General features: G+C 35.6%; 1 protein-coding gene across 1 annotated transcript; it reads left to right on the top strand.

The window, feature by feature from the left end:
* Positions 1–133: 133 nt before the first annotated feature.
* Positions 134–16,595, top strand: LOC149722966 (uncharacterized; the record flags this gene model as incomplete). Its single annotated transcript, XM_089893668.1, has 44 exons — positions 134–255; positions 493–603; positions 681–847; positions 1,002–1,198; positions 1,385–1,491; positions 1,591–1,719; positions 1,782–1,925; positions 2,103–2,198; positions 2,300–2,392; positions 2,482–2,566; positions 2,622–2,731; positions 2,837–2,905; positions 3,034–3,156; positions 3,291–3,482; positions 3,600–3,803; positions 3,928–4,134; positions 4,248–4,442; positions 4,542–4,724; positions 4,804–4,995; positions 5,081–5,269; positions 5,344–5,541; positions 5,693–5,820; positions 5,939–6,029; positions 6,155–6,355; positions 6,491–6,700; positions 6,775–6,882; positions 6,947–7,045; positions 7,109–7,318; positions 7,412–7,627; positions 7,740–7,946; positions 8,018–8,212; positions 8,307–8,402; positions 9,689–9,811; positions 9,914–10,129; positions 10,253–10,438; positions 10,568–10,807; positions 10,965–11,284; positions 11,352–11,507; positions 11,588–11,713; positions 11,816–11,934; positions 12,133–12,343; positions 12,487–12,668; positions 12,728–13,898; positions 14,037–16,595. Coding segments are annotated over 44 exons (9,535 nt in total), but the record flags the coding sequence as incomplete, so codon positions are not given.
* Between the last annotated feature and the right edge of the window lie 548 nt (positions 16,596–17,143).

The following is a 17,143-nucleotide window of genomic DNA, read 5'->3' as shown; positions in this document are numbered from 1 at the left end:
TTGGTCACTAGTCACAGGTAAACTTTATATATCTATACATGTTATATATCACTTTATATTCATAATTGTTTATGTCGCTTCGAAATCATAATCAGAAATATTATATTTTATGTACAACCATCATTATTTATAGATGGCTTGCTAACTTGACATTAAACTGTGAACTTGGTTTATCTGTTGTACCACATGATCTACGTATTGTGTGTAATCAATATGGAGACTGGGTACCTTCATCTAAACACGCTTGGTGCAAAAGTAAGTTCACACAATATTTTAAATTTTACTCATCATCTGACAAATTGCTTTGCTCGCTATAAACAATCTTATTCATATTTTGATTTAAAACAATTGTTTGAATTTGGCCACACAATAAAACACGTAAAATCAAAAACACGCATCTGGCATTATGAGTCAGTATTTTAAACAATTAAAAAACAAACAGTTACATTTGTTTGTTGATTTGTTATTTTTAATTATTACTTGAATTGACAGATGTAACATGTCCTACACCCCAAGTAAAGTACAAATACACAACAGCAAGCACCCCTCTCTTAGATGTTTATCTCTTTGCTCAAACACAACGATATCATTGCAATGAAATCGGTAAGAAACCAAATAAAGTCTATAGAAAATTTGCCATTCATTAAAAAATACTTTTTTAATTATTTTGAACTATCCAGGGTATGTGATACGAAATGGATTTCAAATTCACAATCCCCACCAAACAGCTTGCCTCTCTGCTGATGATTCTACTTCTGTTAGTATGGTTGCTCCTTGTGTACATGAAGATGTTAAACAATTGTGGATCTGGGAACACCATTTTCAACTCAAATCAGTGACATCAGAGGTAAATCTAGTTTTTATACACCTGAAGTTAAATCCTGGCAGTCAAATACCAGCTGCAAAGTGTATCTAATCGTCTGTGTTAACTTACATAAACTGACATATTATAACAAAGAATAAATCCGACTCCTACAGTTCATATTATTTTATTATTTTAGAACTGCTTGGCTAGATCAGGTCCACAGTCACAACCTCTCCATGTAACTCAGCTGACGCCAAGTAAGTTTGTAATACAAACCATAGATCTACTTTTACTAACTAACATCACTATATTGCTTAGCCAACACTGGGACTGTCCTGTGATTCTGGAGCACCCTCTCCTAGTAGCAATCAAAGGAACAAACTCATTTCTTAGGTAACTTTTACATGGAGGCAACAGTAGAACAATCTATTATGTGATAATATAAATAATCATACAATTTCGTAAACCTATATTTCATTCTTCATTGGATTTATGGTAGTAATGTTCAAGAAATATCAGACTCATATACTTTAGATGATGTAGAATTGATTCACTCAACTGTATTTAATTTATTTATAGACCAATAGAAGGAACAAACAATGTTGGGATATCAAGCAAGGTTGATGCATTATCAGCATGGTTTATCAGTGATAATGGTCTTAATCAGAATGTCTGCACACAAAGAAGTATGTTGGCTGTTGCCCAAAATAAGTTTCTTTTATTATTATCACGTTTAAACATTGAACAAACTTTGTATGTGTTGTGACAATCATAATATTTGACAGATGGTTTCCCCATGCTTGAAACAAGATGCACAGAGTTTGGTACGTGGAGTCTACCAGCTAAAGTGATTAAGTGTGTGATACAACACTGTCCACCGCTGGCTGATATCAGTGGTGCTACCAGAGAACTACGTATGTTTATTATGTTTGTGTTATTGTTTGTAACTTAGTGCAACTTGCGTTTTTATTTTCAGATGGTCCGATTGGTATATATGGGGTGAATGCAACTTACACATGCAAAGCAGGCTATTGGTTGAAACCAGGATTTGTATCAGCCACACTAACTTGTGATGAAACTGGAAACTGGTTTCCAAAACTAGATGTAGTTCGTTGCACAAGTAAGTAAACTAACATTTATATTGTTATTAATGTCATATCATCATTAACTTTGTATAGATTGATAAGCACATACACACCTGGCTTAAATAACTTAGTTTTATTGATCTAAATTGGACTCGCAACACATTGTGACTACTGACTTGCTTGCAACCAGAAAATATTATTTTATTTTGTAGAACTCTTATGTCCAGTTCCTTACCCTGTTCAATATGCAACTATAGAAGGTCTAATATGGACTTATGGCTCACAAATCACCTACTCATGTGCACCAGGTAAGCACAGTTCAATACATAATGGCTCATATATAATTAACAGAATAAAATGACATTAAGAAACACTTGACTATAATTTATTAATTTCATTTTACTTCCAGGGTTTTGGTTTTCAAGAGGCAGGCAGAGATCATGGGTTACTTGTGGGATAAAAGCAAAGTGGGAGCCTGACCCTTCTCATCTCACTTGTGATCGTGAGTTCCATATCCCAATAAACATGTTACATTCGTCTTTGGCTGTATATCCGGTATCAGCATTATATCATATATGTTATGTTACACAGGGGTTAAGTGTCGTGATCCAGGTCCCATATCATCAGCAAAATATTATTTACCAAGTGAAGAGATTGATTTTGAAGGGGTTATCAAGTAAGATAGCTGTGTTTAGAATATCTTTCAATCTTTCTTATTAATTTCCATACAGATATAAATGTCTTCCTGGTTTTTGGATCCGTCCTGGTGTAATATCAGCTGGTGTGACTTGTAATGACCTTGGTGAATATACCCCTCACCCAAGTTCCATCAGTTGCACTAGTAAGAATCCTATATAGATGTTCATATTAATTGGAGCAATATCTTTCCATTCAGTGAAATATTACACGACACTTATTAATCTATTTTCAACAAATATTTTAACAGAAACATACTGTAGTTATCCACCATATGTTCCATTTGCGCAACATAGTCAAAAAGTTGGAGTCACTGGTGGTAAGCATACTTGGTTATTTATATGCATTACAAGTTGTTAGGACACAATCATTGTTGATAGTCATACTTGGTCAAATTAAAACTATTGCTATAATATATCAAATCTGTGAGTTCCTATTTTGTTACAGAGAATGTAGTAACTTACCAATGCTTCAATGGACACTGGATCCAACCAAATGTTTACAAGTCTTCAGTTGTTTGTAAAAGTATTGGTTCCTATCAACCTGATCCAAGATCTATCACATGTGCGAGTAAGTGTATGATGTTTTTCTTCTTGTGCGATTGCAATATACTTGTACTACTTTGGTTATTCTTATGAACATTAAGGTATGGAGCTTGGTTCCTATCAACCAAAGGATGCAACAAAACAAATCATTTATTTCAGGAATATCTTGTCCACCAGCTTATTACTTATTAAATGGTACAATATCTGGAAGTAGTGTGGATGCTGGGGCTCAGAAAACAATTACCTGTGATACTGGATTCTGGATTAATAAGGGGACAAAACTAAGACAGGAAATCATCACATGTGATATGAAGAAGGGGATCTGGATGAGACCTGATGTTGCTTGCATAGGTTTATATTATGTCAAGATAATGGGTCAACATTATTACTTTAATTTAACCTTACCTTTGTTAATTCGCAAACTACTTGACTAACTTTACTTTTGTTAATTCTCAAACTACTTGACAGAAACCTTATGTGATGATCCTGGAGATTTAGTTGGTGCTCACAGATACAGAGAACCAGCATCACTTAAATACAACGAGAAGATGGTTTACAGGTGTAATGAAGGTTATGAATATGTGGTGAATAAAACAACTAAAATTGAATTCTTAACAACATGTGGAAGTGATGGAGTGTGGGAACCTGATCTAAATCACATTGAATGTAAAAGTAGGTCGATTATATGGAAATACATCATTTGTTAGGTATTGCTGCATGTATTCGCTATATAATGACAAGAGCAATAAAAAGTTGGTTACAAAGCAAACTTTATTTTAACATTATTTACTTACAGAAATTGAATGCAACTTCACAGTTAAACATTATGATCATGGTAACATCTTACACTCAAGTAATGGAACGTTCTATTATGGCGATCAAGTTAAACTTGAATGTGTTCATGGTTACTGGGTCTACCTTGATAGGGGAATGAAAAGCATTAACTTCACTTGTTCAGAAACTCAATTATTTTATCCCAACCCTCTCTATGTTAAATGTTCAGGTTTGTATAACAGTTCATGTATTCTTTGTTCCATGTAAATTAAATCACAGTGTCATAAATTTCTTCCGTAAACATACTTTTGTGTTTATTGCAACATATTTATTTCCACACAGTGGTTGAATGTCCCAAGCCACCCGAGCTTCCTCATACCACATCAGATGCTAACCACACCTCGTACAAATCTGTTGCTACATACACTTGTCACCATGGTTATGGATCATCGCGGAAACCTCCTAAAACAGAATGGAGCATGACTTGCATGGAGATTGGATTATGGAGCGTCAACCCTAATGTGGTAGAATGTAATTGTAAGTTTGTGGTTTAACTTATTTTGACTGTACCAGGATCAACAGCAACAAACATATATATATCTATTTATATAACGATGTGAATTCTTTTTGCTACAGTAATTGACTGTGGAGAGCCCAACCATGTGCAATATGCTACAATGATTGGTGTGAACTTCACTTACAACAGCATCATACAATATGAGTGTGTGAAGGGGAAATGGTTCAGTCGTGATGTGTATGATAAAACTATAACATGTCTTGTGGATTCATCTTGGAATGCAACTTACACATCATGTATAGGTACCAACTATATTTCTGTTTCTTTTTGTTGTTGTATCAAAGGTTTTAATTATAAATGTAAATTGTTCACCCACCACAGATGTTGAGTGTCCCCATCCATCAAGTGTAACAAACCACGCCACTTATATTGGGGAGGAACTCACTTACCTCAACCTTATCACAGTTCATTGTAACCACGGTTATGTGATATCTCATGGAGTTGCTCATGCTACGTTGCGATGCATGGGGAATGGATCATGGGATTTACCGAATGACAAATTCACATGCAAACGTAGGTGTTTTGCTTTTTTAATTATGGTAATTAAAAGAAACATAAATTAGGGCTTAAGTTTTATTGCAAACAACTTTATTTTCAGCCGTTGTCTGTCCCACCCCACCCCCTGTGTGGTATTCCAACACCATTGGTACCAACTACTCACTTGATGCTACTGTAATATATGATTGCAATCACGACTACTTCATATCACGATCACAAAATAACATCACCATCACGTGCACGGATGTTGCAATATGGCATCCCAATCCTAAGTTGATTAAATGCATTCGTGAGTTTTGAACTACATCACTATCTCATGCATACTTATACATTATTTCTGTTTTTATATTCAATATATTTTAGACAAATCCTTATTCCTATGTGACAAACCAGCCATCATACCAAACTCTAACATCCTTGCTACAAGTTTTGCATATGAGAGTATTGTGAACATTACTTGTCTCAATGGATACTGGTTCTCCCCACACAACTACTCTGTTTCAATACAATGTCAATTCAGTGGTGCCTGGCTGCCTCATCCAACTGGAATACAATGTTTAAGTAAGTTATTACCTTTTTTAATATGATTTGCAACGCTTATTTATTCCCTAAGTAATTCAGGTTAATGCTAAAGTGGGTAAGTCTTAACTTATATGAGTTAAAGTTTGTTGTTTAACATTTATTATTGTTGTAAGATGAGGTTTGTACGCAGAGATTGGATGTGGTGAACCTGAACCACAACCACAATCAACATATGAAGGTGCATCATATGATTATGGTGATGTTGTTCATATGAAATGTGACAAGCCCACCCGTGTATGGATGCCAAGACATGAACATGTATGGTGTTGATATGTATATTAGATTGTGTTTTACTTTGTTAAATTTTGTATTTATTTGGTAGATTATAACTACTAATCTTCTGTAATAATATAATATAGTTGGATACATTTGACAGGATATGTTTGAAACCTTCATGAAGAGTGTTGCAATTCAATGCAATGCAGATGGGAAGTGGTACCCATCACCCACTAATATATCTTGCTTGGGTAAATATTTAATTTACTCTCATGTAATTTCAGTAAGTTTTTACAGAAAGTTTTATAAATGTTTGATTTAAATATTTGCATACTACTACATAAGTATGTAATGTAATACTTTCCGATATACACAGCATCTGGTTGTCCAAATCCTGATGAACCCCTACTCACCACATGGGATGGTTCATCACTACCAGATATAATAGAACTTGGTGAATTTGCTTACTTTTCATGCAAAATAGGCTCCTATATAAAGAGGGGTGTCAGTCGAATACATGTGCAATGCACTGAGAGTGGATTGTGGTATCCTGAAATTAAATCACTTCGTTGCCTCCGTGAGTTTCTGCAATATTTTTTATTCTTCTTATCTCATAACTTAGGGTGCTGCCGTTGTTTAATTATATTTCTCCTTCTATATATTCTGTTACTGTATTTAACCCAGTATCCACATTAAACTCTTTTATCTTCAGCTATCAAATGTGGGTTTGCGCAATATTACAAGCATGGTACGTATGTTGGTTCTAATACTGCATATGGATCATGGATAAAATACGTATGTGATGATGGTTACTACGTAAACACCACTGATAAGAACAGCAACGGTTGGACAACCTACATTGATATTAGATGCACAAATAATGCATTGTGGAGAAATATAGAGAAAGTACATGAATGCATACGTAAGTTTTGTCATTGATGAGATACCTTCTGTCTTTAGCAACTTTGAATTGTAATCCTCCTCATAAATAATCAGCTATCCCATGTCCTGATCCTGGTCGCATACCTCATTCAACAAGATCACCATCCACATTATCCACATGGTATGAAAGAGAATCAACCATCACTTACACTTGTAACTCTGGTATGTCAAACAATCTTAGTGCTAGCACATTACATGAACATAAGGTAATTAGAACAATCTTCAGGTTATTGGTTTCATCGAGATGTAACTGTGCAAGTTATCACTTGTGGTAACTATGGCAACTGGTTGTCAGGAAAGGTACAATCTTTGGAGCAATGTGAAAGTAAGTTTTCTTATTTAATTTTAAATTGTAACTTATTTATAATGGTTATGTAAATTTCAACAGAGGTGACCTGCCACACCCCCCCACATCTTCCTTTTGCCAAATTTTCCCATGCACGATCAAAACATTACTATGAGATTGATGAATGGGTTGTATATGAATGTTCAACTGGTTGGAGGTTTAATAAACAATCAGTTGCTAATGAACAACACACGTCTACATGTGGTATGGGTGGTGAGTGGTCAGCACTGCCACATGATCTACTTTGTGAAGGTAATGCTAATCTACAATTTGTTTAATAAGTCAGTGGTGAAGTGATAAACTAAGAAAAGAAAACAAAGGCAACTATTTTTGATTTACTTTCAGAAATCAAATGCCCTGCTCCTCCTCATATAAAGAATTCAGTTTTATCATGGGATAAGTCAACTGCCATAGATAGCAATGCTGTATACACGTGTGTGGTTGGTTATTATCTAAGATTACTGACTGAGCAAGAACCTGAAGTGAAAAGCTATGACCTTAACGTGCAGTGCAAGTTACCTGGCCAATGGTTTCCTGATACAACACTCTATGCATGCAAAGGTAATCTATCATTTTTCCAACCACGTTTGTGCATGCACTTTTGTTATTATTAAACACAATTAAAGATTCTCACTGTGTGATAATTGTAAATGACCAACCTTTTACTCTACAGTGGTTGTATGCCCAACCCCACCTACCTCTATTCCACATGCAACAAAATATGGCAAGGTGTATGAAGCAGGTTTTTATGTCAACTATGCTTGTCATCATGGTCATGTAGCAGCAGGGACATCTATATATGCCGGCAGAAACTTCATTGGCATCAAATGCTCCAACAATGGAACTTGGAGTATTGATGTAACCAAACTTGCATGTCAAAGTAATATACTTACCCCCTCTATAATTAACTTGTAGAAACTTCCCCATTTAAAGTTTTCCTTGTTTTTCTAGAGAAGCGTTGTACAACAGCACCACAAATATCAAACACCATCCTTATCACCACTGACACCACATATGGTTCAACCAGCACTTACAAATGCAAATCAGGATATTTTATTAATCAACACAGCAGACATGACACTGTTGTTTCAACATGTAATGCAAATGCACAGTGGACTCCTCAACCTGATTTTATTCAATGCAAATGTAAGCTAAACCTTAACTCAATGTATAATGTAATGTGTTTTAGATCTGTTAAGTCTATTTATGATGGTATAATTATATTGCTTAATGTTTACAGTATATGAGTGTGATGAACCTGGTAGTGTAAAGAATGCCGTGATTATATCAGTTTCCTACAAACTGGGATCAAATGTTCAATATCAATGTGATAAAGGTAATGTATTTTTTTTTATATAATGGGTCAACCATGGGTGCCGAATATTTATCAGAATATTTATAGGGTATGCGGCATACCCATTTTCTAACGCTAAGGCCGTCTAGCGGTCACATTCTAATCACTAAAGCAGGTGCGCAAAACGTTGCATTTACGCGCGTAAGAAGTATTTATTGCAAACGCATTAATACTTTACTTGATCACATGCCTGAAAAGGCAAATATTTAACCTGTTTTCAAGCAACTGCAGGCAAAATAATCAAGGGGACAATTGTTATTATGACGCAAATTATCAACGCGTGAATTGCTATTGTGTCATAATCAATTACCAGGCCATACAATCCCTATTGTGACGCGATGAATCCACGAGTACATCCTTACTATTTCAGAATTAACATGCTTCTTGATTGAGGAAAACATCGTGAATATAAAGCAGCTGGAACATATTTAGGTTTTATATTACTGCCTGTTGCCACGTTTAATGGGCAAATTATATCCATTTTACACGCAGCTATAAGAAAGGTAGTGCAAAGTTTGTGTGGCGAATTCCTTCCAAAATAATACTAATGCGCACCGTAGGGTTGGTAGGGATGCACATTACAGAATAATTAGGTGTTCTAGTATATCCTAGAATACTTTATTTTGAATCTAGAATCCCGAATCTTTTTATGTTTTCAGGAAAAAAACACATAAGTAAGTTTATTGACTCTTTCATAGTAGCCTTGTTGGATCATGAGCTGTAAAATGATCAAAAATTGTACTATTGGGTAGTTTTTACGTCACGAAACGTATAGCAGGCTATGAAAAGACGTTGCGAAACGTTTACTTTCGGAAGTCCCACAAGTACAAAAATATTTTTTTTCAAAATTAGTAAGTTTCAAAGATTGTTATTAGAGTTTATAAGATGACGTGTGATGACGTCATTAAACAGAATACAAAATCCCGTAATTAATTTAATGTATTCGAAAATTCTGTCATGTACATCCATATGCGCACGTGTATAATGATGTATATGACGTCATAGTCAACGCACAGGTGCGCTCCGCATACCCCAGATATTTAGAAAATCGGCGCGCCTGGGGTCAACTTTATACTCATGATAAAATCATTAAACCAAGATATATGTTTTTTGTAGGACACAATGATAATGTAGCATGATGCATATTCTGTATGAAGTCTGGTTTTACCTAAGATAACTTGTTTATTTTTTTCCTATCTCACCCTGCTTAAACTTAACACATGTATTTCTAAGATTTGTAAAGTTAGTTCAACTTTTTGAATGAACAGGGTTTTCTATTGACCATGGTGAAGATGGTTGGCATGGTAACCAACTAATACAAACCAAGATAAATGCGTCATGTGATCTCACGCATGGCTGGGTTCCAAAGCCGCATGAAATTCTATGCACATGTGAGTTACAAATGATCTATTGTACAACATTGTTAAAACATACAACACTCTTACAATGTATAAGAAATTTTTTCACAATGGTCAAATCAAGTTTTTCTACAGTGGTTCAATGTCCAGTTCCCATACCACCACCACGCATGTATGTGGATGGGGGTAGATGGAATGAAGATGGATCACGTCATTTCCGAAACAGTGATGTAGCATCTGTGTCTTGTGCACATGGTTACTATCTACAAGACATGCACACATTGTCAATTGACTTGGTGTGCACTGAATATGGAAACTGGAGCAAAAATATTGACAAGTTTAACTGCATAGGTGAAGTGCAGCCTATTTCTTGTTTATCACAATATGTTCATATTTTAGCTGCACAATATTATTACAGAATCCTATGTCATGTTTATTCAACTGATGATAACTTGACTTAAATATTCTAACCAGACATAGCATGCCAAGATCCTGGTGAGAAGTTATACTCTGTAAGAGAGGGAAGCGGCACAACATATTTATCTCGTATCACCTACAAATGTCACCACGGATACTTTATTAAACCAGGGATAGTGAAACTGACCTTGCAATGCAGTTATGAACAAGCTTGGTCACCACCTGCTCATTTTCAATGCAAAGGTTACTCCTATTTAACATATTTAGATATTTTGGTAACATATTGTAATTAGATGTGGTAAGTAATTAGACTTATCTTAAGGCCAATCTTATAGAAGCAACAATGCTAATTGTAACAACAAGTTATTTCAGTTGTTGACTGTGGAGATCCTGGCTACATTCACCATGCTAGTAAAGTCAATGCTACAGATCTTCACATCTTTCCAATGGGAACATATGTTCAGTACATGTGTGACCCTGAGCATTATGTGGCTTTTGAACAAGATGCTGTTGGTCACTGGGTGGCAGGAGAGAGAAGGGAATATAAGAAAACATTAGAGTGCCAATATAATGGATGGTGGAACCCTCAACCACATACTTTACAATGCAGTGGTAAACTAATGTTTTCAATCTATTTTATAACACACAGGTATAAGATAATCCCAGTATTTTAAATGCAAGGCAGTTTCAAAGCAATGCACTCACTTATTTAGTTTTATGATCCAACATTATACCATTACATCATGAAGAGTTGATATTTTGTTTACAGAAAGAGTCATTGCAACTACTTTGCGTGACCTTGTTAGATTCGGTCAGTTGGTCAGTGTGACGGCCAAAACAGAGATGCTACGTGACAAAAACTTTGTTGAATCTATTGCAAGTGGAAGGCTTCAACTTTCAGAAGAAATGATACTTTCTGTAAACAACTACCAGTATCTTGATACTGGTGCTGTGAATCAGGTGTTTGACAAGGAGCCACAAGCATCTCTTCAAATCAGTGGAAAACATGGATCCGTTGATCACCAGACTAACCACCATGCTGGAAACGATGATCACCACACAGAGATATGGGATCATTGTCAGAATAAGGTTACAAACATTTGCTAAATTTAATATGTTCACTTTGGATAAAATCGTAATATCTTGTTGTCTTAAGGCATTAGTGGTTCATCATCTTGGACATTGGTTAAAAATACCAAGAGATAATGTGAAAAGCAAACACATACCTGCCCTGCTAACAGATGTTGGTGTTGAATGTGAGGTTTATAACATGTTTGATCACGAGACTACTGCTTATTGGATGCCAGTGGAGGTGAATAAATTGTCATAAAAGATGAATAATATTAATAAATCGCTTTGTCTGCTTATAAACAACCACATATTATATTACAGGCTCCACTCCCATCTGAACATCATTTAAGTTGGCCAGGATGGACAGTTACGATTGACTTAAAATATGATCACATTATTGGTAGTTTCCGATTGCATACCTCACGTAACTATGAAAATGATGTCAAGGTATTGTAATATTATTGAGAATCTGGATAAAGCTACATAATTTTATTCCCACTTATTTTTGCCAATTATTAAACAAAATCTAAATAGATATTTTATTTTCAGACATTCTACATCCATGTTTCAGCACACAGTGTTGCATGGAGAACTTTAGGACCATTCCATGTTATTGATGGAATAACTAGGACAGAATTCTTTTTTAACTTTGATACATTCCAAGCAAGGTAGATTTACTTTAATATTGTTTTACTAATTATTTGAGCATTGTTTAAATATAGGCATATTTTTAATATGTAACATAGTTGTACATATATTGACAACCATTTCTAAGCATATTATTGTTCTCTGCAACAATACCATTGACTCTTATATTAAACATCACTATCTTTGCATCTTTGAACAGAAATGATTTTGTTCAACAGGTACATCAAGCTGAACATTACAGCCACAGCTCTTATGCATGCACCAATCATAACAAGGTTTGGAATATATGCTGCTGACTATGACTGCAACCCACGTACCACTTATGTATCCGACACACACGCCGTACCTACACTGGTGGTGTTTCTAGCTCTAACAATTCTCATCTCACTTATCATTGCTGGTGGTGTTGATAAGAAAGATAGGTGGAAGGTTAGATTTTTCTTACTGCCTTACTTACTGTGGTAAATAAAATGTGTCACGAATCTGTTATTTTATATCATTATTTCAATTTGGTATTAATTTGTACAACATGTATCCTTATATGTAAATAATAATCACAATATTTGCAACAGAGATATTTGGCAATGGCACCACCAACATATTCTTCAAACCAACCTAATCCACCTCATGTTTATGAGTTAACTTTACTCACTGAATGGAACAAAAGTGACACTGATCTTCTCATCAAAGTGGTTGGAAACACAACATCTTCTCCAATTATCTGGATCCGACAATCTTTTCACAGTTTCTTGAGGTACATTTCTATTTATTTACGGAAAACTTTATTTCTATAAACATCACATTGTGTTACAGACCTGGATTCACAGACACTGTAGTTATGCAGTTACCGATTTGTATTGGAACACCTACTCGTGTTGATATTATTTGTGTTCACAAACCTGTTGAAACTGAAGATCATAATTCATCTCACATTTCCATCATTGACATTTCACCACCTGCCAGTGTTTCCAATGCCAACAAATTCACCAAGGTGTCTTCCTATCTTAGTAACCATTCTTTGACCAGCATAACATCTCTGGTCATCACTAAAAGTGCTGAGCTGGTAAGGCAAGTTGTAAAATCTACAAGTAACAGCATTGAAGCTGTAAAATCGAAGCTTCAAAAGCCAAAGCCTTGCAAATGGGGCATCTCATCCCTTATGTTAAGAGATACTTGTTCTTGTCGAAAATGGACAGCAGTTAACATGACTACAAATTCAAAAACCATCACAGACCGAATTTGGGATAAAATATCTGGCAAGCGTGGTGTAGGACTTCATCATGGTGTCCCAACATCTTTTCCACTTGTTCAAATCCACAACAAACCACTCTTTAGTGGAACATTCCTTAATAAACTCACCACCGTGATTGGAATAATATTTCGTCATCATCCATTTTCATGGATATGGTCACGTGAATCTCATCCACTTTCATCCAACTTTAGCTGCACAGAGAAGATCATTATTTCTTTCACCGTTTCTTTTCATTGTTTACTGACCAGTGCTTGGATAATTGGATTTTCAAAGCCACTGCTGTACTTTACTACAGTTTATGATGATTCCATCCTGCTCCATGAAAAGTTTTTGAATGCTTTGCTACCAACTTCCCACCAAGCTCTTCCAACCACAACTTCTGCCATATTTCTTCTCTTGTCTCTTCTCACATGCAGACTCGCAGCTGGTAAATTTCAACGAGCAGTTGAAGACAACCTCAGTTATTGGCAGGGACTCCATTTCATTCGTACCGGATTTAAAATCATCTTTAAGTCCATAAGAACATGCATTAGCAACATTTTTTTGAGCAAAAGTCTTTCAAAAGATGACACTTCGTCGATTACTTCCCCTGCTCCCCCTCCAAGTGAATCAATTCCACAGATAAGTGTTGTGGATAATCCTTTAACTGAAGAGGACCTTGTTGATTACCTTGAAAACACTTTAAGAACAAGTTTTAACATCACTGCTGATGCTGCTAAATATTGTAACAAGGTGAGTATGTTCCAATATTTTCATAACCATCACTTGACAATATTATTCTTTCATTTTCATCTGATGTTCCGTTTTCCGCTTTTACCTGTTCCGTTTTCCGCTTTTACCTATGTCTAACCATGATTATATTTTTTGCAGATTATAAGCAAATCCTATGACCTTCCTATATTACCCCCACCTTCCCAACCATCAACTACAGGTAGTACCATTGAACTGATGGAAGCTATTTCAGAATCCAACTCAACAGACCTCCTTAATGCTATGGAGGTTTTGAGCCATGAAGTTCCACATTCTGATGAAGATTCCTTTGAATTTGTCCCTGATTTTAAAATCAGCCATCAGCTGTTAAACGAACCATTACCACATCACAGCAAAGTGGAAGCGAAAGAGCAAGATGTTAGGTCTGTGCTTGGGCGAATCTTACAGGCATTTCTTCCAAGTATGTTTAAGATGTCTGAAGACAGTAGTTTAGATGAGAACTTAGAAAGAATGTCAACTGTCAGTGGAAGCTTACCCAGTTTTAATGCAGATTATTATTATAAAGAGATAGCTGAATCGAGAAGCAGACAGAAAGCGATAGAAGCTTTAGCTTGTTTAGATTTTTATAATGGTCTAGAATCCGAGGGTAGTAAGAGAGAAATTAAACAAAAGGAATCTGAAAGCACCGTCATATCTTACCCTTTACACCTTGCATCAAAATCTGTTCAAGCAGATATTAATAATACCCCGCGCTCATCAACTTCCACACTCAAAGAGGTAAATGTAACATCCAGACTCAGCAATACAAAAGAACATGTACAAGTAGGTAGAAATCAACACTATCAAGCTCCTTCAGCGGCTGGTTCAAACATACAAAGAAATCTCAACAAACAGTCAGGGTCAAGAAGTCAATCTTCATCTCGTCCTGGAGTCTTTACCATCAAAGCAAACTATCTTCCTACACCCTCAGCTCACGGTTTGTTGAAACATAGTAGTAAAAATGGTGAAAATCCACATTTCAGTCGTTTTTCAAACTCCAATGTTAACTTGGGCAGTTCAAGTTCGCATCAATATTCTTACAATAGACCAGGAACTAGTTTATCTTTGCAGTTTCCTATTGGTTCTTCACTTGTGCTGGAAAATGAAAAGAGAGTGACAACTCAAAATGCTTCAGTCCAAGACAACAGTCAATACTGCGTACAAAGCAATACTCCAACAGATCCCAGCAATTCAAGGTCATCTGAATCAAGCAAAGATAATCTTGACCAACTGTTCGACGATATACCGGAACAGCATTGTCTCAGTAACAGATCATCTTTTTATCTCAGACCAAGATCTATACGAAGTCGTTTAAGCAACTTATCCAAACGAAAGCGTCCACACGTTCTTACACATCGAGTCTATCCACCGAAGAAACCATGGAAAGCAGAAGACGACGATTCGTTGTCAGATATGCTGTCTTTTGCTTCCCAGCAATCCAAAGTACAAGAACCGACCACGGAATCCCATGTAAACATTGGTATCCTGATACGATCGTTCCTCTGTATATTCTGTGCTGTATATTCGATGGCAATTGTTATTTACCTGTGCATGCAAGGTGCCAATTGTCTAGATGGAAATGGACTTGATCTGGTTGAAAAATTCTGTATAGACTTGTGTCTTTTATTGGTAGTAGTTATGCCAATCGTTGGTTGGTTGTCATTTATTATCTCCTTCATATGCCTTAAGGGGAAAGAGATCTTTTCAACTTCAAAACGAAATAGACTTTAAGACCATGTTAAAGCCGTAGTCCAATGTTTTATGCCAAGTTTATTTAATTGTTTGAAATAAATAAATTTAGGCTTATCGTGTTGTGACTGCCAGATGTAGCCTATTTGCGTCGGTGCGGTTCTGCTTATTTTAAACAGCCATGGAATGATTAGCTCGCAACTTAACGACAAGTTAAATCGTTTAAACTATCCGACGGTAAAATATGTTACAAATCTAATCTCACTACAATAAGAAACGAAACATTAGTTTAACAAGAAATCAAAGATCGAATGAGTGAGTACGTATTAAACTAATTGGCATAATATCAATTTACTCTTTTACTACAAAGATCGACCAAGTTCGATCAAAAACAAACCAGAAGTAACCAACAAAGCGGGAAATTGTGTAGGTAAGCTTTGGACAAGTCATTAACCCATGCGTTGACTTGTAAACCTACACTAACCTTGTCGTTGCTTGTGCAGTTCAACGATGATAAAGTGTTTTGTAAATATGGAACGCTTCACGATTTTGCGTGTCCGGGAAAACAAGATGGCGGCCTTGTTCTTACTTACTAATATCTATGAGTATAACCGCAGTCTCGACAAATCGGATCAATGATAAGGCGCACGCTATTTAAGCCTAATGTCCCGGGTTCGATCCTCGCCTGCCGTAGCATTTATTTTTCTTTGATAAAAGAAAAAAGAGACTTATACCATCTACACTTTTTATTAATATTTGCACACTATCGTATAGTACAATGGGGAAGATGGGACACTTAAGCACATATTGCCAAATATTTCAAAATACATGACGGTTTTTGGGTAATACACACGAGGAGTTATTTAGCGATCAGGTGAATTTTTACAAATTCGAAAAAACACAGGATAAGATGGGACAGTTTAAAATCATTGTTAATTTTGATTAATAAATGTATTTATAAATAGGAATATCCGTAAATAACGCGAAATAATACTGTACGTTTTGAAAATTAGGTCTAAACATTCTTTTTCTTGCCCTACAGCTTTGACGGGCATTTTTTATAAAGTCGTGATAATACTGTCGAATAATCCTGTAACCTTATTTTCCTGATTATCATTAAATGGGAGTCCGTAAAAAGAAAATTAAAAAAGAGTCTCGTCTGACAAAGTGTCCCACCTTCCCCCACCCTACTATATTTGGTAACTGGTAAGCGGGTACGAGGTGTATGAAACAGAACACCTGTGTCTAGCAACTGTCATTTTCTGACCACCTGAAGATAAAGTATGTTTCTATTCTTCTAGGATGAGTAACAGTAGGAATTTTTGTAGTGGTAAAATTATTATGTATGTTGGACTTAGATATATGGTGTATGTATATTTTCTATTTAGTATACCCAATTAAGTATATAAACAGCAACACATATTTGTTAAACAGCAACACATATTTGTTGTGTAATTGACCTGTGCATTTAAAAATTATAAATGAATGATTTAATCAGTAGACAATAGATATAGTAAATTTTAGTTCTAGACGGCTGT

This window comes from Ciona robusta, unplaced genomic scaffold, assembly GCF_009617815.1.
Source record: "Ciona robusta unplaced genomic scaffold, ASM961781v2 AP042752.1".
Taxonomy (NCBI): Eukaryota; Metazoa; Chordata; class Ascidiacea; order Phlebobranchia; family Cionidae; genus Ciona; species Ciona robusta.
Note: the sequence above shows the minus strand (reverse complement) of the source record. Positions and strands in the feature narration are given on the sequence as shown.